Source organism: Phoxinus phoxinus (assembly GCF_949152265.1).
Source record: "Phoxinus phoxinus genome assembly, chromosome: 22".
NCBI classification, from domain to species: Eukaryota; Metazoa; Chordata; class Actinopteri; order Cypriniformes; family Leuciscidae; genus Phoxinus; species Phoxinus phoxinus.
In genome coordinates, this window is record NC_136897.1 from 2,479,897 (window position 1) to 2,506,658 (window position 26,762).

Genomic DNA, 26,762 nt, shown 5'->3' on the forward strand with positions numbered 1-26,762 from the left:
TGCACTGTAGTGCAAAATTTAGGTCACTTCACCCCATCAATCAAACCATATGCCAGAAACCTGGGTGTCCTCCTTGACTCTCCTTGAGATTAGTTCTGTTGTCAAAAATAGTTTTTACCAGCTCAGAATGATCTCCCGCCGGAAGTCCTTCCTATCTCACAACGACCTTGAGAAAGTTATGCATGCCTTTATTACATCCCTGGATTATTGCAATTCCCTCTACCTTGGCCTCCCACAGTCATCACTTTTGCATTTTGCAGTTGGTCCAAAACGCAGCTGTGCAGCACATCACCCCCGTTCTGGTGCCCTTACACTGGCTCCCAGTTCTTTATAGGATTCAGTTCAAAGTTGTATTGGTTGTTTTTAAGGCACTTAATGGGCTGGCCCCAACCTACAGTATATCACTGACCTTGTACAGCCGTACTCAGTTCAAAGGTCACTGAGATCCTCAAGTAAAGGCTCCTGTATGTCCCGTGCTCACGGCTCGAACAGAGATAGAGCTTGTGCAGTCGCTGCTCCGCGTCTGTGGAATCAGCGTCCCCTGGATATTAGATCTGCCCCTCCATTTCTGCCTTTAAATCCAGGCTAAACTCGCCTCTATTAAATGGCCTTCCTTGTTCCCTAACCCTGTACTCCTGCTCATTCTCTATATTTCTGCGTTGTGTGTCCTGATATTGAAGGTTTTCTTCTTTATTCATGTTTTGTATAATTATGACTAGATCTTATGTGATTTTTTTATTATTATTTGTCTTTTTAGTTATTCGCTGTACAGCACTTTAGTCAGCTTTATGCTGTGTGTAAATGTGCTTTATAAATTACACTCACTCACTTACTCACTTACTTACTCACTTACTTACTTACTCACTCACTCACTTACTCACTTACTTACTCACTTACTTACTTACTCACTCACTCACTTACTCACTTACTTACTCACTTACTTACTTACTCACTTACTTACTTACTTACTCACTCACTCACTTACTTACTCACTTACTCACTCACTTACTTACTTATAGTACTTACTCACTTACTTACTTACTCACTCACTTACTCACTTACTCACTCACTCACTTACTTACTCACTCACTCACTCACTCACTCACTCACTCACTCACTCACTCACTCACTCACTCACTCACTCACTCACTCACTCACTCACTCACTCACTTACTCACTCACTCACTCACTCACTCACTCACTCACTCACTCACTCACTTACTTACTTACTCACTCACTCACTCACTCACTCACTCACTCACTCACTCACTCACTCACTCACTTACTTACTCACTCACTCACTTACTCACTCACTCACTCACTCACTCTCACTCACTTACTAACTTGGATTTGTTGCCTTAAATTAGCAACAACATCAAAATGAGTCAAAATGACATTAAAATGACAGATAAGAACACATAAGCACCACATACAGCTGAACAAAACATAACAAGGGCAACTGATCATGACAGAAAAAACTTACCGTAACACCACAAGACAAAGACAACGCAGTCGCATCAATGATTTATGCTCCCAAACAGTTTTTCAGAGTCTGTTTGAAGTATTCGTCGATCTCATGCTGTGCTTGTTGGTTTGACTTTAAAAACAGACTAATAGAAAAGCAGAATTGACTTGTGTTGCAGTTAGTTTGGCGTATTTATTTTAACCGTTGTGATTACAGTGTTAAACACTTCTTTGGAGAGAAACGTGCATGCCGTGTGCAGCTGAGAATCTGTTAAACCCAAACTATTCCCACATGCACTACTGTAATACCTTCAAAACTATTGTTAGGTTCATTTATTTATTTATTTATTAAATCCTTAAAAAGTAGGCTAGAGGAACCGTTGAGGTTAGCAAAGGCGTCTCTCTTCCTAGACTTGAGTGCCTACAAAATAAATCCTCTTCCAGAATGTTTTGCTCATGAGAACCAAAGTCTACGAGGATTGAGTTGGTAGTTTAAACATCCGCATTGACGTCCAAAAGACACAGTGTTGATGTTGCACCGCAGCGAGCTCAAGGTGAATGTTCTTACAGGTCAAAATGAGCAGCGTCCAGGTTTGCAAAATGTTTTAAGTGTACTTATGATTTATGAATATCATGAATGAAAGAAGAAATGATGACATCATCCGAGATTTACATAGCTTCACAGAATATTATCAGGCAATGTGAGAATGAACGTGACTCTCAATCCACTTCACCCCATTATTTTCTGCAATATTTACTGTAATAATAATTGTGTGCATTACATTGATCAAAGGTGCATTAGGGTCATATAAATAAATAAAAACTGTTCGTTCTAACTTTCCAATTACCAAAGAATACTGAAAAATATATACTGTATAGTTTCTACAAAAATATGAAACAGCACAACTGTGTTCAACATTGATAATCATAAATATTTATTGAGCAGCAAATCATCAATGATTCTGAAGGATCATGTGACACTGAAGACTGGAGTAATGATGCTGAAGTTTTGATCGCAGGAATAAATTACACTTTATATTCACATAGAAAACAGCTATTTTAAATTGTAATAATATTTCACAATTTTACTTGTTATTTATTTATATATGTATGTATATATATATAAATGCAGCCATGGTGAGCAGAAGACACTTCTTTCAAAAACATTACAAAACAGACCCCAAAATTGTTTGTGTGTGTGTGTTTATATATATATTTTACACACACACACACACACACACACACACACACACACACACACACACACACACACACACACACACACACACACACACACACACACACACACACACACACACACACACACACACACACACACAAACACAGACACACACACACACACACTCTCTCTCTCTCTCTCTCTCTCTCTCTCTTTCTCTTTCTGACACACACACACACACACACACAACCACACACACACACACACACACACACACACACACACACACACACACACAAATACACACACACACTCTCTCTCTCTCTCTCTCTCTCTCTCTGACACAGACACACACACACACACACTCTCTCTCTCTTTCGGACACACACACACACACACACACACACACTCTCTCCCTCTCTCTCTCTGACACAGACACACACACACACACACACTCTCTCTCTCTCTCTCTCTTTCTGACACAGACACACACACACACACACACACACACACTCTCTTTCTTTCTCACACTCACACACTCACACACACTCTCTCTCTCTCTTTCTTTCTCACACCCACACACTCTCTCTCTCTCTTTCTTTCTCACACACACACACACACACACACACACACACACACACACACACACACACAAACTATTTATGCCGAACTTTTCTTAAAAAGTTACGATTTTCTTTATATATAATATGATATCATATAATTTGATAACAAATGTTGGAAACAGTGAGACCTGAAATATGTCTGACCTTCACCTGATGTGAATATTTACATTCAGGATTTATTACAACTGAAAGTGCCCATCAAACAGAGTCGGTAAAAACCCTGAGCCAGCGATCCGGCGCTGACCCCGCAGAGCTTAACACACACAGACAGATACGATGATTTAATGATTTAGACCTCAGATGTTTCATTCCAGAACAATACAAACGTTCATATGACAAACTACATCGGAGGATTTTTTTGACACACAGGTGCAGGTAAAATGGCTTTACTTTGTGACTTACTGTAGGTTCTTGGAAAAAAAAGAAGACAGGAACACATTTCAAACCACAACGCATTAAAGTGCAATGTCAACCTGTTCTTTATAAATCATTATTTACTTGAGAGGTGCATTACTTTTTTATTTTTTTAAATAACAGCAATCTCTAACTTCATTAGGTCTAGAGTTTGGCGTTCAGAGCGAGAAAGGCAGAAGTTTAAAATGCTATTTTTTGCTTGCAGGGGCTTGAGTGAAAAAATCCTCCCAGGCTGGTTGTTCATCACAGCAGGAATAATGGGAGAGAGCTACAATTTATGTTTCTGCGGAGTTAGGACACACGAGACCGGACTCGACTGTAGGTCTATTCCCACTTTCCACTGAGGGAGTTTCTCTGCTTAATGAAGTGAACAGTGATGAAAAGCAACACAACTTGAGTTGATCACAGAGTCCATTCTTTACAGACGGCAAGCCAAATGTGTTTACCCGTACCCCGACTTAATTTATCATTTCAAAACATAGTTCATAAATCCTGAGAGCCATTAGGAATGATCATTGCAATGCTCAGAAGGGCCTGTGCAGTTTTCCTCAGGTCTTGGTGTGTCTCCACAAAGGCTTACACACAGCTCACACAGTCTGTAATGAGAACGCCATTGCCAATAAGCATATCCAAGGAGATCACGCAGGTCTGGGAAATATTAAAATTGTTTGAAGAGTTGCAGTCACTATTATGCAGTTCCAGCTGTTTTCTATACAACTGGAAGAGAAAGGTTAACATTATTTCCTCTAATTGTTTTATTAACATACTTTCCTGCTTCATCACATTTCTTGGTTCATTTTCTTCAGCTTGTTAGTTTTGTGTGTGGCGTAACTAAGCTGTCAAAACATCTTTTGGACTTTTACTAATATGAACTTTCAAACAGGCATCACATTTTCCGCAGTGGTGCTCATCTGGATGAGGAGAGTTCATGTCTGGACTGTGACATGTCTGAAATCCCCTTCTTTCTTAAAGATGGTGGGATTTATCACAGTGAGAAATGTAGGAGTGAAGGAAATTAACCGCTTTTGAGATGGTGTCAAACCAATCCCCTGGAAAAGTATTTGAGATATACTGCACTCACTAACCTGTCTGTAACAAACTTCCAGCATATTAAGGCTTTATAGCTCAATCGGTTTCATAATTAACAAATTTCGCTACCCTGGAGATCCAGAGTTCTCGCGAGAGCACAAGTTCTCTTTAGCTATGTTATATTAACCAATCACATCGGGTTATCTGATATAGGCGGGCCAGAGGCGAGCTAACAGAGGACGACAGCGCTGTGACGTCGAAGTCATTAGTAAACACTGCAAGATGGCTATGAACGAACACCAGTTGTTTGAAACGGCTTTGGCCGCTACAATGAACGCGTTAGACGTGGCTTTTTCTCTAAAAGAGGAACAGAAGACGGCGCTCAAATCATTCCTTCGCAAGAAGGACATTTTTGCTGTTTTGCCGTCTACCAGTTAGCTCCGCTGGTAGCTAAGCGTATGCGGCTTATTGTTGTGATTGGTCGTAGTGTTATCCAATTGACCCTTCACAGGGAGCTTGATTGACAGGTGATCTGATCAATCATACTTCGCCATCCGCCATTTTGTCCGACAAAGCGGTCAGGAGAGTTAGTAGATTAACATGGGAGGGTTTGAACTTGAGAAGCGGAGTGTACTGAAGTGTTTCCGCGGTTAAAACAACATTCCTTCTGATGTTCATTCATGTTTATTTGATTCTATAAATGAACTAGAAGGAAGAGATGATCGGTTCACGAGCGGCTTTAACTGAGGCGACACAGCGATCTGTCACACACATTAAAGAGCCACAAAACGGCATTTATTGTTTAAATTTCTTTTAAAAAATGACCAAATTTGAAAGGTGAGACTTTGTTTAATATGTTTAATATCAAAAGTAACCGAAGAGTAATCTGGTCTGTGTCTGTAACTAAACCTATGCGCGTGAACTCGACAATCGACTACTTTGGACTTCGACCGAAAACAGGATGTAAATACAGGTATGTGCGCTGGCTGAAATAACTCATTTTTATTCATATCTTTCATATCCACTGCAGTCAGATTCACTCGTGTTCACTCTGAAGGAATCAGTCAACATGGCTGGGCACTTTTAATGACACATCAAAGATGTTAAGAGGATAAAAGCAGGTTTAAAACGTGCCCCATTGAAGTCAACAGGGTGCAAATTTTAAAAAAAGAGGATAACACTGTGTAGGCAACACTGATTTTTGTCGTTGTTCTCTGTATTGACAGCACTCCAAATTTACAAAAAAAAATTAAAATTGACCGGAGTTCTCCTTTAATGCGGCGCTTTATGTTTTTAGCGAGGGAGAGAGAAGCAACGCACACGAAGCGGAAAGGGCTTGAATTAAGGCGTTTTGGCTCTAGATAAAAAAAATTGTAGCTTCAAAAGATCATTACCATAAACAACCCTGAGCGCCTGTGGTGTGAACAGCTCCGATCTTTTGACGTGCTGGAAACTTTCATCTGTAGAAACCGTGAAATGGCGCATTTATGATGGCACCACGCCGTGGTCCGCCATTAGAATAACACTCCTATATTGGATATTGAACATCGTCTCCAGTCCCATGGCACAGTGAAAACAGTAAAAGCTCTCGGCGGGACGGATATGTGAGTTTTGTACTTGAATAACAAGGTGTTCACGCCGGGCTCCGAGAGTATTTGGACTGCGGCGTTTGCAAAGGCAACTCATGGAGAGAAGGGATCTAGCAGCTGTAAATGCCACTGAGGGGCAAGAGTGTTTAAGTGTTTTATAAAGACCAGCCAAGACCTACGTTTACACATCCACAATAAACATCTCATCTTACAATTTCACAAGCCCTCACACTGAGGTGGAAAGCGTTTAAACTACCGCAACACTATATACAACTTCTGCCAAGAACCGGTGCAGACCGGAGGGGCATTCTTCATGAAAGCCAGCGGCTGGGTGTTATTTACTTAATTCTGTTGCTTGCTATCTTTCTTGTTCTTTAAGAATAATAAGGAGAATGACAATAACTGCTTCACACAAGAACGCTTTTTTTAATTACTTCCAAAAACGTGCAAAGCTAATAAAGTCCTTCAAGAATGTGCTGGAGTTGCAGGCTAAAGAAATAAGTTCAAATCCACGTCCATCCCCGCAACGTGGATGATTAGATGCATACCAATGTTGAAATGCAATTTAATTTTCATCTCATTTTCAGTCTAGCATGAAGAAAAAGTTAAAGAACTGTTTTCATGCATAATGCTTTCACCATAACTCAGGGTTTGGCTTCATTCGGAGGCTGTATTGTGTTATTAGAATGTCATCCAAGTTTTGATTTAGGAGTCACGTTCAGATCACCTATGATGCATTCAAGACGGAGGTCGCCGTCTGATCATCTGCATTCCTCCTGGTGTTTTAAAACTAAATACTGCCATTTCAAATACCACGACGGCACAAGACGAGCCAATAACCGGCAATGCAAAGCGTTTGAGAAGAAACACACTAGGGGTCTATTCTCGCTTGAGAAGGTGCAGATCCTCGTTTTGATTTATGATTAATCTTATGGGAAATAATTAGCCTTAGCCACAAACAATTAGCCTCAGTGTTTTAGTGTACGCTGGTTAATGTCATCAGCTTCTTCTTCTGGGAAGGCTTGCCACTAGATGTTGGATCAGGACTGTGGGAATTTGATGATCTGTAAGACTGGGGCTTTATTAGTGCTGCTCATTGATTCGAGTAAATGTTTTGACATTTGGGTATAAAGTGTTTTAATTCTGCAATATATGGTGTAAAAGCATCTGAGTGCCGCCCTCTTCAGGCTGAACGGTGGTACTGCAGTTGAATTCTCCTATTGGAAGTTGTGGTGCTGTATGACTAGCCACGCCCCCACACGAGCTCGCGCTGCAGAGGAGATACTTTGCTTTCTGAGAATATTTGTGTCACTAATATTATTTATAAACATTTTTAAATCTCTAAAATGACTGAATATAAGACTGTAATTGTAAACGATAACACCAAATATATGTTTTGCCCTCGGTTTTGAAATCGCTGGTGTTTCTGACTTCACAAACTACCTTGTAACCAATTAGATCAACGTGTGATCGTCAACCAGTGGATCTCTGAGTGAGTGAGTGGAGGCGGGGCTCATTTGCATAATCATAGAACCACGTATACTAATGGCGCTTTTCCATTACCAGTACCAGCTCGACTCGACTCGCCTCGGCTCGGCTCGCTTTTCGCTCCGTTTTCCATTGCAGATAGTACCTCCACAATAGGACCTGGTCGTCATAGCAACGCAACACACACCCGCTACCCACACACACAGGACAATGGAGGAAATCGAGTGTATGCTGTTTTACATCATATAGTAATGGGTATATCACGCAATCTCTGGCAAAACTATTTAAAAATGGCGGGGTTATTCAGGATACTCCGTCTGGCGCGTGCAATGATGACGCAGTGAATAGTGACGATTCTCTCTGACCAATCAGCAGTCTGCCGTGTTTCACGTCACAGTTTAGTATCGCCTCGGCTCGCTCAGAACCTCGCCGGAGGTGATACGAAAAAAAGTACCTGGAAGCAGGTACCGGTACAACTTTTACACAGTGGAAAACCAAACAAAGGCGAGTCGAGTCGAGGCGAGCTGGTACTGTGTAGTGGAAAAGCGCCATTAATGAGGCAAGGGTGTCGAGTTACATTCAAGATATACATTAAGGCATGAAGACATTTTTTTTCCAAGGAAAAAACAAATATGTAATTTTGGTGATCAAAGGTGAGTTTTAAGGGATAAAATGATTGAATGCAGGGGGACTTTAAAGTTTGTTTGAAACAGAAGTTATGCTAGTCTTTTCTTCCCTATTGTAATGTATATCTGAGTGAAACGGCTTCTGGAACAAGAGCAAATGTGGGCGGGCCTTGAGCTTGTACATGGGGAATTGATTGGATGATTGGACAGGTTGCCCCGCCCACATCATCAGAGAAGAGAAGAGATGCTGAAAAGGGAGTTATTCTGATTCAAGATTACCAGGAAAATGAATTATTATTAATAATAATATAGCCTAATGATACACATGGATAATTAATTTTTAATAATTGCATTAAAAAAACAAGAATTGCCAATTTTGATTTCATGGTGCCTTTAAGATATTAAGTCTTGAGTTTATGAAAAGGTTGATCAAATTTAAGTGAGTTTATGCTTGAAACAAGACAAAATAATTGCCAATGCGGTCAGCAAAATAAACTTAATTTGAAGAGAAAACAATGTTTTTACCCCATTGGTAGACATTTTTCTTGTTTTAAGCATAAAGTCACTTAATTTTGATATATATACATTTTGCTTCTCACATAGGCCTACTTATTTTTAAACTAAGAATGTCCAGGTATTTGTACTGGAAAACAAGACAAAAATACTGAGAAAGAAATGTTTTTTGTCCAGTGTAAGATTGTCCTGCTGGTGTCCACATAGCTTTGGCCACTTAGTGAATTTATAGAAAAATTAGTTTGGCCTGAATTTCAAATGCTTAATAAAAGAAGGGATTTCTCGAGCACATCAGACACGCAGGGAGCCGTTGAGCTCTTAACCAGAGACGACCAGACAAGTCCAAAATAAGCTGGATGGAAGATGATGAATTGACTCGTAATTTACTTGTCAAGAGTTGTGACAGAACCGTTGACTACAGTCTTCTGCTCCCGCAAGGAAAATAAGATTGCAAAATTCAGCCGCCAAAAGCAACAGTATTCAACTCATAGATTGAAACTAAGAATAAAGAAAACAAAACATTTATATCAGACAGAAATACTGCCATCTTATTGAGAAATACCATCCACATCATTTAATAGAAAGCTGAGAATTTGCTTCAAGCTATACATGATTTGAGTCACGGACGGCACATTTCTGCAGGTTTATTCAAAGTTGCCCTCTGGCAAGTGAAGTATTTAAATGATATGTTTGTGATAATGGGGCACAAATAAAGCTGGAACGGACAGAGACTCATCTCTGGGCAAACTTGATGGCATTCGATCATTATTTATGACTGTACGCACGGCTCGAGATATGATTTGTTCCTCTGTCCATTAAACCTCACCGCAGTATTTCTGCACACAAAATCAGGCCGGCTTCGCATAACTGAATGTTATGAACCTGCTGAATGAATGTGTTTTCACATGTCGTTCTCCTCGAGTGGAATGTCTTGTTTTGGAGATTATATAAGTGAGAACAGACTTCTGTTTCCCACCTCACTCTGACTCATAAGTTCATCATCACACTGGATGGCCTCCAGGACTGTACCACTGCACGCAACCTGGCAACCCTTCACATTTCAACTAGTTATTCATTGCTGCTAAACGTGACCGTCTTTCTCATTCCGCTTATTTTAAATCATTTCAAAACAACCGAGTGGAGCGTTTTACAGTGACCAGCTGTCCATTACATGAGCAGTTAACACAAGCACACGATAAAGACTGAAGAAACACTGCCACCTGGAGTCGGAGAATCCGGAAACTACTTGGAGATGTTTAATATAATCACTTTAATAATGTGTGAGGTCTTCAGTTTTATTCCACAGGAATTTAGTAAACCAGGTGTTTTGACTATATCGGTTAGTTTCTCTATATGGAAGTGAATGTATCGACAATTAAGCTTGATTTCCTTTTTCTCTCTCTCACTTTCAAGGCTTGTATAACTATAGGCTATATATATAACTGTAGGCCACCTCAAACTACACAAGGGTTTGAAAAGAGGGGTTTCACATAAAATAACCATTTCAGAAGAACATTTCAGGGAACAGTTCTTAAGAGAACCATTATTTTCTAAGTGTGGAGAACATTTTAATAATCTTAAACTCATCTTTGATCACTAAAATTACATTTAAATGTTTTCTTCGTTGAAAAAAAAATATTCACGCTTTAAAATATCTTGAATGTAACTGGACACCCGTGCCTCATTTAGTATGCGCGGGAATATGCAAATGAGCCCCGCCTCCACTCACTCACTCACTCAGAGATCCACTGGTTGACGATCACACGTTGATCTGATTGGTTACAAGGTAGTGTGTGACGTCAGAAACACCAGCGATTTCAAACCGTGTCTTTGGTTCACTGCAGTTTTAAGCAGAAAATACTCAGCAATGCTGTCGACTTATGAATTTACACATGGTTTGTCTTAAAGCAGATTAAAAACACCACATACACACATAAACAACATTAAAAACTGGATTTTCACCACAGGGGGACTTTAAGAATCTATTTCCACTATAAAAAACCTTTCGTGCAACAGAATTCCTGCATGGATGTTAAAGGTTCCTCATAGAACCATAAATGCCAATAAAGAACCTTTATGTTTTAGGAGTGTATAGAGCTTCTAAAGAGAAAGAAGCGCACAGCCATATGTTTTTTCTTTTCTTTTAAAGGAATACTCACTTTTTTGTAAATAGGCTCATTTTCCAGTTCCCCTAGTTAACCAGTTTTACCATTTCCGAATCCATTCAGCCGATCTCTGGGTCTGGCGGTAGCACTCTTAGCATAGATCATTGAATCTGATTAGACCGTTAGCATCTCTCTAAAAAAAAATGACCAAAGAGTTTCGATATGTTTCCTATTTAAAACTTGACTCTTCTGTAGTTACATCGTGTACTAACCGGACAGAAAATGAATAGTTGTGATTTTCTAGGCCAATATGAGTAGGAACTATCCTCTCATTCCTGCGTAATAATCCAGGAACTGCTGCCGTACAGCAGCGCAATGATATTACACACTTAGTGCCGGTCACGTTGAAAATAGTCCCCAGGAAGGAAACTTCCAACGTGACCGGCACTAAGTGTGTAATATCATTGCGCTGCTGTACGGCAGCAGTTCCTGGATTATTACGCAGGGATGAGAGGATAGTATATTTATTTGAGAGAGATGCTAACGGTCTAATCCAATTCAATGATCTATGCTAAGCTATGCTAAAAGTGCTACCGCCAGACCCGGAGATCGGCTGGATGGATTCGGAAACGGTAAAACTGTTTAACTCTCTTTAGGGAAGCTGGAGAATACAAAAAAAGTGAGCGTTCCTTTAAGTTTACTTTTGCGGTCGCTCTGTATATCTCTACGGCAGCGCTGTCGAAGAGTAATCAGCTGGTGGATTTACTTATTGTAGAGTTAAGGAAAGTGATCATGAGCGCTGTAATGTTTGAAGCGGATGTTATAACAGATGATAGGAGACCGCAGAGATTTCAAAACGAGCCGTTCATTCATAAATCAGTAAGATCTTCCCTTCATGCTGTGGAAATACCAACCGGAAGAGTTCTTGGCAAACTGCTGATATATATACTATCAAAAGTCGTCAAAGTCATCATTATCCTGTGTTTACAGCGCGAGGAAACAGCGCACTGAACTTTAAATCTAATGAATGCAGAAAAAACAGTGATGAAACATTGAGTTTATTGAGTAAACAATACAATTACAATGTATATCACAAAATGACACTATAACCAAGCATGTTAACGGGTTTTCAGACACTGTACTGATTGTGATTGTGAATCTGCATTATGTTTGGCTTATGCTCTTCAACAGTTCAGTTTGTAAGCAAGGCAGAAGTCCACCAAAAACAGAAAGCAGGAAGAGAAACACTTGGTCTTCTGCGGAGTCACTTCTTGATGAGGCTGTTAATCGCCTTCATCTCAGCACTGCTCAGCGGCGCCAGATTATATCCGGTCAGCGCAGGCTTCCCTGCGGAGGACACAATAGCAGATGCTCACATATCGAATATTTCAGGACAGTATAACCGGACACATTTTTGACTTTGTCAGTTTTATATTTTTTTTTATTACTACACACTGACCTAAAGTCAAGTCAAGTCAAGAATATTTGTATAGCGCTTTTCACAATACAGATTGTATCAAAGCAGCTTCACAGTATTAAATTAAAATAATAATAATAGAACGTCCATGTTTGGTAATGCTAATCAATAGTATTATTCATTGATTAATTAAATTGAATATCCCCAACTGAGCAAGCCAAAGGCAACAGTGGCAAGGAAACGAAAAACTCCATCAGGTGACCTAATGGTGACCTAAAACTCCATCAGGTGACCTAATGGTGACCTAAAACTCCATCAGGTGACCTAATGGTGACCTAAAACTCCATCAGGTGACCTAATGGTGACCTAACACTCCACCAGGTGACCTAATGGTGACCTAAAACTCCATCAGATGACCTAATGGTGACCTAAAACTCCATCAGATGACCTAATGGTGACCTAAAACTCCATCAGATGACCTAATGGTGACCTAAAACTCAATCAGGTGACCTAATGGTGACCTAAAACTCCATCAGGTGACCTAATGGTGACCTATAACTCCATCAGGTGACCCAATGGTGACCTAAAACTCCATCAGCTGACCTAATGGTGACCTAAAACTCCATCAGGTGACCTAAAACTCCATCAGGTGACCTAATGGTGACCTAAAACTCCATCAGGTGACCTAAAACTCCATCAGATGACCTAATGTTGACCTAAAACTCCATCAGGTGACCTAATGGTGACCTAAAACTCCATCAGGTGACCTAATGGTGACCTAAAACTCCATCAAGTGACCTAATGGTGACCTAAAACTCCATCAGGTGACCCAATGGTGACCTAAAACTCCATCAGGTGACCTAATGTTGACCTAAAACTCCATCAGGTGACCTAATGGTGACCTAAAACTCCATCAGATGACCTAATGTTGACCTAAAACTCCATCAGGTGACCTAATGGTGACCTAAAACTCCATCAGGTGACCTAATGGTGACCTAAAACTCCATCAGGTGACCTAATGGAGAAAAAAAAACCTTGGGAGAACCCAGGCTCAGTCGGGGGCCAGTTCTCCTCTGGCGGTTATGAACTAGAGGCCGGATTTAACTGTAAGATTAAAACATTTATATGAATGCCTGGCTGAAGAGATGCGTCTTTAATCTAGTTTTGAACTGGGAGAGCGACTCTGAGCAACGAACAGTATCAGGAAGGCTATTCCAGAGTTTTGGAGCTAAATGTAAAAATGCTCTCCCTCCTTTGGTGGACTTAGATATCCTCGGTATAACCAAAAGCCTTGAATTTAGCGATCTTAAAGAGCGCAATGGATTATAGGGCGATAGAAGATCTGTTAAATAGACTGGAGCTAAGCCGTTTAGGGCTTTATAAGTCAGTAACAATACCTTATAATTAATACGGAACTTTATAGGTAACAATGTAGTGATGATAAGATCGGTGTTATATGATCATATTTTCTTGACCTAGTAAGAACTCTAGCGGCTGCATTTTGGACTAACTGTAGCTTGTTTACAGAGGATGCAGGACAACCAGCTAATAGAGCATTACAGTAATCTAGTCTCGAGGTCATGAATGCATGAACTAACTTTTCTGCATCAGAAACAGAGAGCATGTTACGTAGCTTAGCAATGTTTCTAAGGTGGAAAAAGGCAGTTTCTAAAGATGAGGGTTTTATGTGTGCCAAAGCAGGGGTGTGTCATATTGACAATATACATATACACCGGTAATTCAGTTTTATATCAGACGATACAGTGCTGGTGTCTTGGCAGATTTAGGACGGCCGTGGACAGCTGACTAATAAAGTTTGATATTCTTCATATTTTGTGTGGTTGTTGGTTCCCAGCAGTGAGAGAAAAAAACAAAAACAAAAAAAACTTTTTTACCTTTATAACAGGCAATTTTATCTTACCTAATTAAAATAAGCCTACATATAATTTATAATGTCAAATTATAACATTTAATCAATACATTTAATTCAGAATAAGACACAATAGAGCTGTAACAATCAAATGAATCAGTTTAATGCCGATCAGAGGGACATGAATGTGTTTAACAAATGCAACAAAAAAAAATTTATTTTAACATTTAAATTTAAAAGATACTTTAAATATGAAACTACCACTGCAAGTAGGCGGCATGTCTCTGTTAATGAGCAAATCATAGAGTCATTAATTCATTGGATTTGTTTAAATAGACGGATTGACTCGGTGATGAAACTGTGTGTCGTTCTGCCATGGCTTTGTTCTGAACTATTTTTGTCTGCGAAATAGAGCAAAACAGGCAATATTGTGTCCAAAACGTAAGTCACTTATTTGCCTTTTAAACTATTGTATAGAGCTGCACAATTTTGGATGAATTGAGAATCACAATTTTTTTGTTTCAAATAGAAATTACAATTCTCCCACAAAACAGAAAAACAAACAAACTAGAATAGTACTGGAGGAGGTTCTGACAAATTGTTTATTGCTGCAGTCTAAAAATGTTGAATTAATTTCAATGAACTCCTTTAAAAATTCGGATTTAATGAATTATTCAATGACTCACTTGTTATTACTGGATGAATCAGTGTTTTTGACCGAATCTCTTGAATGAATGATTAAATGACAAATACATTTTTAACAGTCACTTGTCGCCACCTACTGGTGTAACGATGTATTTGATGCAATCATTATTTGAAGCGCAGAGTTACTTTCTTTGATCGCTTACATAGACATAGTGTTTACATCCTAACTATAAACTTGTATCAGTTCTTCTATGATAACTTGAATTATTGTAACACAGGAATACTGATACTGTGTGGCAGAACTGCTTTAGTGAAGCGGCTTCATAACTATGACTCTGTTCACAGTGATCGACTGCACTTGTCCGAGGTTTAATCGACAGATTAATCTTTTTCAAGTAGGAATGATATCGCGCGGGTTTTTGAATTCGAGATCGCGATATTTTAACAATTAATCGTGCAGCTCTACTGTTGTTTAAAATCAATATCGCATTTGCAATTGTGCTTATATTTGGGGGAAAAAAAATGCACTCTTTGTGTGATTGCTTTATCACATTATATAAATATATCCTAAAAGACAAATACTCCGAACAATTTTTTAATGTTCGTCCGACTGTTTGTACTGTATTTTTTTTTTTTCTAAACTGTTTTAATTATTCTTTTTTTTTTTTATTATTTCAATTTCTTCTATGTAAAGCACTTTGAATTACCATTGTGTATGAAATGTGCTATATAAATAAACTTGCCTTGCCACTCGCTAGGTGTGTTTTTGTTTGTTTTTTGAGAAGTTAGGGACATACTCAATAATGTCAGATTGCACATCATTAAAACAACAATTATGATATCATCGTAGACAATATATATATATATCTCACATCCCTATGCCAAAGTATCAATGAATCAGGATGGTAAGGCAACTCTACCTTGTAACTCATTGAGACGATTTACTTTAGTTTTCAGTTGTTTGCGGAGGTCAGTTATTTCCTTGTCAAGGTTTTCTTGGTCTGTGGAGCACAAATACCAGCAAGAGGCAAAGTAAACACGGAGAATGTATTATGAAGACAGAAATATGGTAAAAGAGGGCATGCTCACCTTTCAGGATCATGGATCTGGCGCTCTCTTGGGGGAATGTGATGAACATATTTCCAAAACACACCTTAACATTGTCTAGATTAGATTGGATTACACATTATTATCATGTTCAGAGGCAAATAGCAATAAACTGTTTAAATAATATTACGGTGAAGATAATATCAGATCTGAGATTTGTAGAGGACATTTGTTACGTTTCTGAGATCATCAACTTTTCAACTAAGATCATCATATATGCATCAGCGTTGAGTTTTTATAGTGTGCTGTTATATGTTATTATAGCAAATAAAATAGGTCAAATGTGTTTGGGGATTAGGGTCATGATAACTTTCTCTTCTAGGTTTAAAATGAAGACTATACCTATTAAATATATCCAAGATATTCTTATGAAACGTCAGCAATTGAACACATTAATACACTTATACTGTATATACATTTTCATTATCTATATATATATATATTATTATTATACATATATTATTATTATACATATATTATAAATGTATGTTGCTAAGCCAAAAAACTGAACATATAAACGCAAATGCAACATAAAATAATATGGACTGTCGGACAACAATGAGATCTCATTTTCTGACAGACTAATACCGCATGTAATAATAAAATTAACAATATTTGGGACTTGCCGTTTGAGGAATGATTTCGTAAAGCGTTGAATGCTTCTCGATTTCTGTTTCTCCGCAAATCCAGATCCACAATCTGTCAATATTTAAGCGACAATTGATTCGTTTATTTCCGCGACACTTATTCTCCTTATACATACGACTACAACAAATATATTAATTCATACGTACCTGTTGTTTGTCAGCAAGTATGTCTTCTGCAGCAACCTCTACTTCAGTCAAATTCTCCAATATTTGCTGTGCACTTTCGTCCATGCTCGATAATTCTGTATATTGTGCGCTGGAAAAATAGGCTCGGCTAATGAGGGAAACAAGCTCTGCTCAATTTCAGTTCCGCCCTGCTAGCCGCTGAATTCGGAACCGCATACTATTATTCTCTTATATACTGTCTTGCCTATGATACTATTCTTACAATTTTTGTCATAGAAAAGTGTTGAAAATAGATAGGAAGAGTAGTATGTAAGTATAAGGTTACGAATTCAGCAAATTTATGCAAACTTTCGATAATAATTTATGTAAACCTTAGTCTTCGCTACAAAAAAGCTTTTTTTATTTGTTTTAATATTTTGTAAGTAACAACAATTAACATTCATTCCATTAACATAAATCCAACTGGCATTTGAAATTAACGAGTAAAACAATTTACTTGGTACGACCGACACAAAAAAACTATTTAACTTTTCCAATTTCAACACTGACCATGGAAAATATTAGAGTTAATTTTAAAAGCGTCATTCCCAAAAACAAAATAAGTTTTCAATTCAGCTCAGTACATTTCCCCTGTAAAAGCAGATGGTAAGTAGTACTTATTACCATTTATATTATTACTTATTAGCCTGCTATTCATAATGGACAACTTCACTTTTGTCACTTTGTTTTATTATTTTATACATTAATTAAGGGTTGTTTTTTTAGCTAAAATAGTGTTGAAAAATAACCAAATCTCTGACCAGACTATAATCACAGTTTCTTTTTTCTTTTTTTTTAACAATCAAAATATTTTACATTCATGAAACAGACACATCCATCACATCATGTAAATGAATAACCTTTTCATGATGGCCTCTGTTCTCACAACAATTATTTGTACAGAACATTGTTTATGAAACAAGAAATATAAATAAATTGTAAAACAACATTTAAACAGTAGAACAATCATGAATCACAACATATTTTGAAGGGGAAAAAAACTAAATGGAAAAGGTATGAGTCTTGTCTGAACGCCTTTCAGTGGTTTTTAGTTTAGAGGAAGACATTCATAACAATATCCTAATTTTAAACTATTTTTAACTAGGTATTCAGAATTCAAAACCACTGAACAAGCATTGACCATCAATGCCATATCGCCCTTGTGACCACTTCTTCCCTATTCAAAATATGAATTATACTTACAGTGTATTAACTTATTTATATTGTAGCAGTAGTGTTGGTAAGAAATGAATCTGTTCCCAAAACATCTGGAATTACTTTGGATACGGCTATTACAAACATGTCAAGAGGAGCTTTACAAACATGTTTTATTTATGCCCATCACATTCAACTTTTGACTCAGGCACAGAATAATAACAAATTATAAGTTATAGTATAGACAGTAAGACAGTCGAGTTGAGGGTAATGGTGTGTTTCAATGTTAACAGTGAATATCATTAGACACATTACTGTAAATTAATAATCTGCATAATCTGCAGACAAGTATTGCTGAAATTTTTTTTATATTGTTTTGTTCATTTACCTGCTGATACAGAGAAATTAATGTAGGCATACATATATTGCTATTACACAACAACAATAAAAGAATAATTACTAAAAATAAGATTTGAAACAAAAATAAACATGCGGTACAGCATGCGTATAGTGTTACAAAAACACATAATAAACTTCATTTTTAAAATAATGCTGTCATACAGTAAATAGACAAAATGATTGTGCTGCACTTAAGAGGCTTAAAGGCCCGTTCACAGCGACAACGATACGATAAAGACGGAGTTATAAATCATTCTAAATATAAAAGAATAGCAGAGTCCACACCAATATCCTAAATCCATGTATTTTTTGGTCCCCATGAAAAAAAACAGCTTATAAATGGAACGCTATCTCACGACCTCACTCGTACGAATTTGTACGATTTGTCTAAACCCACGTGACGGTTGGGTTTAGGGGCGGGGTCAGGGGTAGGTCATTCGTATGAATTCATACGATTTTGGCAAATCGTAAAATATGTACGTTTTAGCAAAAAACGTACAAATTCGTACGAGTGAGGTCGTATGAATTGGTACGAATTAGCCACCTCGTAAAATTCGTACGAATTGCCGTGAGATCGGGTTGAAACAGCTTATAATGTATGTGTGTGTGTGTTGTTATGAAATATATTTGAGATGAAATATGTATGTATAATATACATGTATATGTAGTGTAAGACCCAGAGTATTGTGTGCGTGTGGTTTCAGTTGTTCCCACATTTTTCGTAAATTTAGAATACAATTTACAACAAAAGTTCATGAATCATGATTTGTTCATGAAACCGTTCGAACACAAATCCGTGCGTATGCACAAAAGAGAACCAGAAAGAAAGAAAAAACATCACACCAAATATCATTTCCAATCTTTAAAGTAAAACAGGTTTTAAATGATGAATCGATACTGTTGGAAATGAAGACAACTTTCTGTTTGCAAAACGCCATGTCCATATGAACTGACTTCATACATTCACTAAAATAACTTATCAGTTGCTACAGTAAATGTCATTCCACAACACTGCAAAAAAATGCTTTTCTTACTTAGTATTTTAGTGTAGTTTCCAGTCCAAATATCTAAAAATTCTTAAATCAAGATGCATTTACTAGATGAGTAAAATAACATAGGATATTATGTCCTGTTTTCCAGGGGAATTCATACAAATTAAGTGAGTTTTTGCTTTAAAAAAAAAAAGCTAAATTATCTGCCAATGGGGTCAGAAAAATAATCTTAATTCAAACAGAAACAATAAAAAATTTCTTACACCAGTGGCAGATCATTTAGCTTGTTTTAAACAAAAACTCACTTAATTTTTATTTATTTTCCCAGAAAACAAGACTTAATATATTATGTCATTTTACTCATCTAGTAAATGCATCTTGATTTAAGAAATGTTTGATATTTGGACTGGAAACAAGACAAAAATACTAAGTAAGAAAAGCATTTTTTGCAGTGAAATTTCTCAGAAAATACATAACCTGGTTTGATATTTTCCTATCAAATGCATTTAAAATTCATTAATTTTACAGAAAGTGTTCCCGGCCGGTTACATTGTGACAAATCCGACGTGTTTCTGTTTCCTGGTCAGTGTAGTTGCCGAGTCTGCGGGTGTGTGTGACCGCTCTGAGTCCTTCCATCGCTCACCGCGTCCCCGCGCCGTGACGCCGATGTCCCTGACGCCCACGCAGGAGCGACTCCTCTTCTTCACCTCGCAGACGCCGGCTGCCGTGGCCGGCTCCGGATCGCGCGTGAATCCCGCCGGGTTGCGCATGTTCCCGGCGGCCTGCATGCGCCGCCAGTGGCTGCTCTCGCTCAGAGGATCGCTGAGTCTGTGCTCGCGGGATCTGAGTCTCGACGGCATCGGATGAGCTCTGCTTTCACTGCTGCTGCGCTTCTTCTTCTCCAGGGGTGTGTGGTGATGGACGGCGTGAGAGCGGCACGATCCGCTCAAGATGAGATACTGGTTCTGGCACTGTGGACAAGTGCAGCTTGAAAGCTGGCGGGTGGCTAAAGAGGAGAGTAGCGCTAAAGGGAACGCGCGCTGACACTGGAGGATGCATTTCGGAGAGCTGAGGCTGAGGTGAGAAGACGAGTGGCGAACTCTAGGCGTTGGGGTGTTGGATTTGCTACTGTCTTCTTGGACACTTTGGATCTGATGCCATTCAATCTGCAGGAGCCGGTCCAGGTATCTCTCGAGCTTCCCGACGGGCTTGGGCCGAGGAGCGCTCCTGCCGTCGGTGTTCAAGTACACGGCTAACTGCTTCAGACTCCAGGCATTGAAAGGAGGAGGTAAGAAATCCGGATAGGATCCTCTGAGCTTGTCGTGCGCAGCTCTGGAGGTCTGGAAGTCCGACGGGTCGATGACTTCTGTGCGCAGGTCGAGGTCCGGCGGAGAGATCTCAGCGGGAAACACAGAATATCGCTCAGAATCGGAGAGGTCACTGGCGCTGTCCTCTTCTCTGGGTTTACTTTGCAGCGTACAGCCTTCCTCTTCGTCTTCTCTCTGCACTTTCACAGGCCTTGAGCTTTTCCCTCTGCCACCATTGCCAATCTCCTGTGCACCATTGCTGTTTGCTTTTTGCCGCCTCTCCTTTTGTCCATTTTTGGAAGTCGCATGAGATTTGATCTTGGTGTTGTGTTGCCTTGAGGAACCAAAAGTCAAGTCTTAGAAAATGATATAACATCTGGACACACTTTAAAGTGTTCATGTATTGACATGAGTAATGTACATGTTAGGGGTTAAACGGATTGTTGTTGATCCGTGATCCGTAGGGGAGCGCGGGGCACAACGTAATGCGGGGCTAGTTGTAACACACTTGTTTTAAAGGGATACTCCACTTTTTTTGGAAATAGGCTCATTTTACAACTCCCCCAGAGTTAAACCGTTTTCGAATCCATTCAGCCGAACTCCGGGTCTGACGGTACCAGTTTTAGCATAGCTTAGCATAGATCATTGATTCTGATGGGTCCAGTAGCATTTCTTTCAAAATGACCAACGAGTTTCAATATTTTTCCTATTTAAAACTTGACTCTTCTGGAAAATTTGTGATTTTCCAAGCCTGTATGGCTAGGAGCTACTCTCATTCCGGCGTAAGAATCAAGGAACTGTGCGGCCGTACTGTAGGTGCAGCAGGCGTAGTGATATGACGAAGCACCTGAAAATAGTCCCCAGCTCGGTAACTTCCAACATGACCGGGACTAAGTTTGTGTAGTTTTTAGGCGGAAAATTAGGTTTCCAAATAAATACGGTTAGGGATCAGCACCAAAGTAAATGTCATCTAAATCGTCTCTCACAAATGTCTCCATGCTACACTCTAAAAAATGCTGGGTTGTTTCAACCCAATTTTGGGTCAAATATGAACAAACCCAAACGTTGGGTTAAAAATGTAATTTAAAAAAATTAATCCAATGGCTGGGTTTGTCCATATTTGACCCAAAATTGGGTTGAAACAATCCAGCATTTTTTAGAGTGACAAGGCACGCTCCCTGTGCAAGCAGGTTGTCACGTTGGTTTGTTGACCAAAAATCGCAACTTTTCATTTTCCGTCGATCTTAGTACATGGTTTAACTACAGAAGCGTCAAGTTTTAAATAGGAAAAATATTGAAACTCGTTGGTCATTTTGAAAGAAATGCTACTGGACTCATCAGAATCAATGATCTATGCTAAGCTATGCTAACAGTGGTACCGTCAGACCCGGAGTTCGGCTGAATGGATTCGAAAACGGTAAAACTGTTTAACTCTGGGGGAGTTGTAAAATGAGCCTATTTCCAAAAAAAGTGGAGTATCCCTTTAAATACTTCCAAACATGCCAGCATGATGAAACTTGGTGTATTTACTATATCAACACTATATAGGTAAAATAAATTGCGCCAAAATTCAGAAATCTTTGTAAAATATCACTGAACATTTATTTAACCATAGTAAAAGTACATTTTTCATCTCAATTTTTTTGTGTTTATTTAAAATTAGACAAATCTGATATTATTTTAATCTGCAATCTGTTATTTAACAGTTGAGATAGTTCTTTAATGCTTCGCTAACCAGTAGAAGACACTAGCAGGGTTTAAGTCCCAGTTGTGCAGCTGGGGCATGTTGTAACAATGCGTTACAATGTGACCCTATTAAATATGCTATTATATTCTATACTTTTATGAATTCTATTGAGTAATCATGAGAAACATGTAAATAAAGACTGAGAGTCAATGTTCAGAAATTATTTATTATTATTTTGTTTTGAACTATGCTGTATAGCTGTGTTTTCCGGTGTGTTTGTTGTCAAACTCAATTTTTTTATTTTTTTATTATAAAAAAAATGCCATTATTTTATTTGAAAAAGTTCATAATTGTATTTTATTGAGAACATATTTTGGTTTGACTTTATTATAATTGTTTTATTAGAACAGATAGCATTTTAAGCTGTCATATGGTGATGTTACAAAGTGCCCCACCTATGGGGCATGTTGTCACATTTCACTTCCATTCTTTCGGGGGAAATCAAGAAAAAAAAGTATACACTATATTAATAAAACAAAACCAAATAATTGTCCTAGACATGTGGGAAATGAATGTGGGGGAAAATAAATACTCTAAACCCTAAGTAGATTTACACAAACTGAGAAAGTTAAAAAGTGTTACGTTCTCCCCTACGCACGCTTGTGATTGGCGGATTCATTTAAAGTTTAACCGCCATAGTCTGAAAGTTTATAATTTGCACGTCTAGTAATTTGTCTTGCTACATTACACACTCAGTAGATTTTAAACCATTCCAGTGCTAGAAGAGGCTAAGATAATTCAATTCGGTACTTTCAGAGAGCGCACAAACTCCAAATGTATTCTTCTTTTGCGTCTTCATACACTTGGATGGACAAGTAAACACAAAATGGTGTTAAAATACCAGTCTCGGCAAGTATTCGCGTAAACACAGCCGGTTATGTCTCAAGAGAAGGAGAATAAGAGAAACACGTGCATCATTATAATGCATTCGGTCTTAAAGTGACAGTAGCCTATAAACACCTGCTGTTGTCTGTCATTAATGTTAATCAAACTACAAAACACAGATTCAACATTAATATTAAATGTATACAGTGAACATATAGTGTTATTTTACATTTAATTGTCACATTTCTGTACCTAAAATAAATACTACAGTTAGACCTTACTGTATTTATAATATTGTTGTATTGTATTTATTTATGCTTGTGATTTGTGTATTTTTGACTGACTGTTCACTTGCCTTTAATAATGTCTGAACTTTATTAGTTAGGCTAGTGGTTTTTAATGTGGTATTGGAGTACCTACTTAAAGTGTGCTTTAAGTAATAAATGTAAAGCAAAGTTACCCATCCCCAAAATGTAATTTTTTCTTGCTGATCGGAAAAATGATCTGATCCGTGACTCAAAAAACGTAATATGATCCGAAACGTGAGTTTTGTTTAGTTCTTGTCTTATTATAATAATTAATTCTAGTAACATGTAGACTGTAATGTAAAATACAACATTTATTGATCAATGTGTCATCTCTAACCTGTTTGTGGTGTTCGCCATGATCAACATTTTGTCAGGTCTTGTCCTTCTGAACCTTTGCTGAGAGTCCTGTCGACACAACGGGGAAAAAGCACTTATACTTCACATGATGATGTGTTTAATATTTACTGGTGTGTTCTATTAAAGTGCCTCAATTACAGATCCAGTTTTCTCTCTAAACCCCGCCTTTCCGAGAGCCTGCTCTGCTCTGATTGGTCAGATAGTCAGTTGTGATTGGTCGACCTCTACAGCTTGTGTTGGAAACCAAACGCCCGTCATTATATCTGATTTTCAGCTCTTCCTCAGCACTTGATACACACAGTGATACGAACAGTATTGATGGTGTCAGTTTTACCGTATCAATCTCATCCTTTAGAAGTGTATCAATGGCCCTGTTTTGACCTGGTATTTGGTCGATCGGATCACAAGTAGACGAGGGAGACACATTCCCGTTTACACCTGGTGTTTCAATGTGTCTCTTCTGACCGCTTTCGACCACTTCTGTCCTGCTTTCTTCGAGGGGAGGGTCTATGGGCGGGTAAATGCATAGATGTACATAATAAAGGCTAGATGTCTTATGGCGGAGTCTCTAACGTCATCACCGGCGGCCATCTTGTCACAGGCAAGCTTTCTGGCGAGCTCTGTGTTCCTGATGTAAGGCGAGTGATCTGACGAACACAAATACTCTCATCTCGCTGAAATCTTGACGGATTTACAAACGGTTTGGTTTCTTACAAACGTTATTAACGTGGCTATAATTCTGGATGCTTGAACATGTTGAAATATATAATATTATAATTATTCATAAGTATGCAGTGTCATAACTACATCTCTGACATTTATAACAAACCAACCCGTTTGAAAATCGGTAGAAAATTGAGCAAGTTATGGTTATTTAAAAAGTACATGCACCATTAAAACACAATGTTACGAGTGAGCGAGCTGACTGTGACAAGATGGCTGCCAGGTCTGGACGTCGACCTCCATTGGCCAGCACCGCGGACGAGACTTCTAGCCTTTATTATGTATATCTATAGGTAAATGTATGTTTTTTTTCCCAGATCTTTCGATCTAATGGGCAAAATAAGCCTGTGCAATTCACATATGAACAGGAGACGACGGAAAACGTACGGAGAGCAGCAGCTTGTGTGTTGAGAGAACATTGTGCTTGGTACGTTTTTCAACTTGGGTCTTCAGCCAACAAAAGGCTAGTGTGCGCTTCCCATAATGTTTACGCATTCGGTCAGTAGGCGGAGAGAAGACGGTCTTTTGTGGCTGTTTGAACAGCGTTTAAACTACGAAAGAAATCTGGTCAAATGCGTTTTCAACTACCTCTGGAAGTGGATGGTAAAAACACCCCATTTACACCTGTATTTAGTGTCAACCCTTGTAATGCGATGACCAAAATGTTTCTTAATACCAGCTGTAAACAGGGCCAAAGTGGATTTGCTTTGTCAGCAGAAAACAGCGTCTTCTCCACATGAACAACATGAACCAAACTCTTCCAGTCTCAGATAAACTACAGTGTTTGAGGGTCAAAGTAGACGTTGTTCACGGCAGCCAATGAAGAACATAGACTGGCATTATGCAAATCTGTTACAAACTTATGCAGATTCAGCAGGAAGTGAGACTGGAGTTACTGACGACTCGATTCAGGTCAAAAGTTTTCTTTTAAGCCACTTTTCCACTGTCGGGCCAGTGCTAACATCGTGCCGAGGACTAAATCAAGCTGCGGTTCCACTGTCAGCAACTTATTATAAGAGTTAACTGGAGTATATGTCATTTATGACATACGTGGGTGCATTGCAGAAGTCCATCAACAAGAAGGCAGATGAAACATGAAGAAGACAGATGAAACATGAAACCAAATAAATGCACGATTATAAATATGATTAGTCAAGTGACTAATAGCTCAGTTTATGCACTTTGCAGACCTTTTACATTCACAAACAGCTCTATTACACACTACATGAAAAGTGTGTGGTGAATGTAATAGCATTAAATTCCATTAAATAGAATTATTATTCTTATTATATAATTATTATGTAAGTTTACACACAAATACTCACAGGTTCAGATGACAGGCTGACACCACTGTTCGGTGGTGGATGCAAAGGCACCGTTGTGGTTTTCTTGCTTTCAATGAAAAAGTGAGGTTGGTCAAGATCAGAAATAAATTTGGATGATTGCTGAAGTACAGTCCATATATTCAAAACCAGCAAGAATGAGGTTAAAAATGTAAAGATGTTTTGCCACTTATCCAAGCTATTTCATCATAAATGGATGATCAGGCAGGTATAATAAAACATGACCTGAATTTAATTTACAGTTATTAATTCCTCTTACCTTGGTGCATGTCCCAAAGCTTTAGTTTTTGTTCTATCTGAAGAAAGAAGCTTGTTCTGACTGTTATGCACAGTGCTCTCCTGTAAGACTGTTCCCATCACTCTCATAAACGGAGGATTTATCGTGTTTTAAAGCCACGGAGTCTTTTGATTTGAAGGCTCGTCCATTTTTTCCTCGTTCATGTGAGGTTTACTCCCACTGTCCCTTTAATCCTCTGTGTATCTGTCCCGTTCTGTCGTAAATAATTCAGCACAACACCGGATCAGCCTGTGTGTAATGAGACTCATCGGTCAAAATAGGCGTTCCCGATTCTGTCTCGCGCACTAATCTAATCGATATGCGGTTAATAGTCTGAATCCTGTGAATGAGGCGTGTTTTCCAGATGTGAGGATGCTGAAGGGCGCATTGTTGTGTGGGAAATGTAGTTAAATACAGTGTCACAGGCTCAGGGTCGCTCGTCGCTGT

The 26,762-nt window shown here is 38.6% G+C and overlaps 2 protein-coding genes across 3 annotated transcripts; both read right to left on the reverse strand.

Moving 5' to 3' along the window:
• Positions 1–12,068: 12,068 nt before the first annotated feature.
• pdrg1 (p53 and DNA-damage regulated 1) lies at positions 12,069–17,032 on the reverse strand. The gene is made up of 5 exons (XM_079598049.1): positions 16,865–17,032; positions 16,697–16,769; positions 16,053–16,127; positions 15,884–15,964; positions 12,069–12,378 (listed from the first exon to the last, which is right to left on the reverse strand). The coding sequence occupies exons 1-5, from the start codon at positions 16,946–16,948 to the stop codon at positions 12,296–12,298; spliced, it is 396 nt and encodes a 131-aa protein (XP_079454175.1). The 5' UTR covers positions 16,949–17,032; the 3' UTR covers positions 12,069–12,295.
• Positions 17,033–18,418: 1,386 nt separating this feature from the next.
• fam217bb (family with sequence similarity 217 member Bb) lies at positions 18,419–26,709 on the reverse strand. Of its 2 annotated transcripts, none has more exons than XM_079596756.1 (4): positions 26,298–26,709; positions 26,021–26,083; positions 23,953–24,020; positions 18,419–21,069 (listed from the first exon to the last, which is right to left on the reverse strand). In XM_079596756.1, exons 3-4 carry the CDS (start codon positions 23,979–23,981, stop codon positions 19,974–19,976), a joined length of 1,125 nt encoding a protein of 374 aa, XP_079452882.1. In that variant the 5' UTR covers positions 23,982–24,020; positions 26,021–26,083; positions 26,298–26,709; the 3' UTR covers positions 18,419–19,973. The 2 variants fall into 2 exon arrangements, with proteins under 2 accessions (XP_079452882.1, XP_079452881.1); XM_079596755.1 differs by having other exon boundaries at positions 18,425–21,069; positions 26,021–26,087; positions 26,298–26,617.
• Between the last annotated feature and the right edge of the window lie 53 nt (positions 26,710–26,762).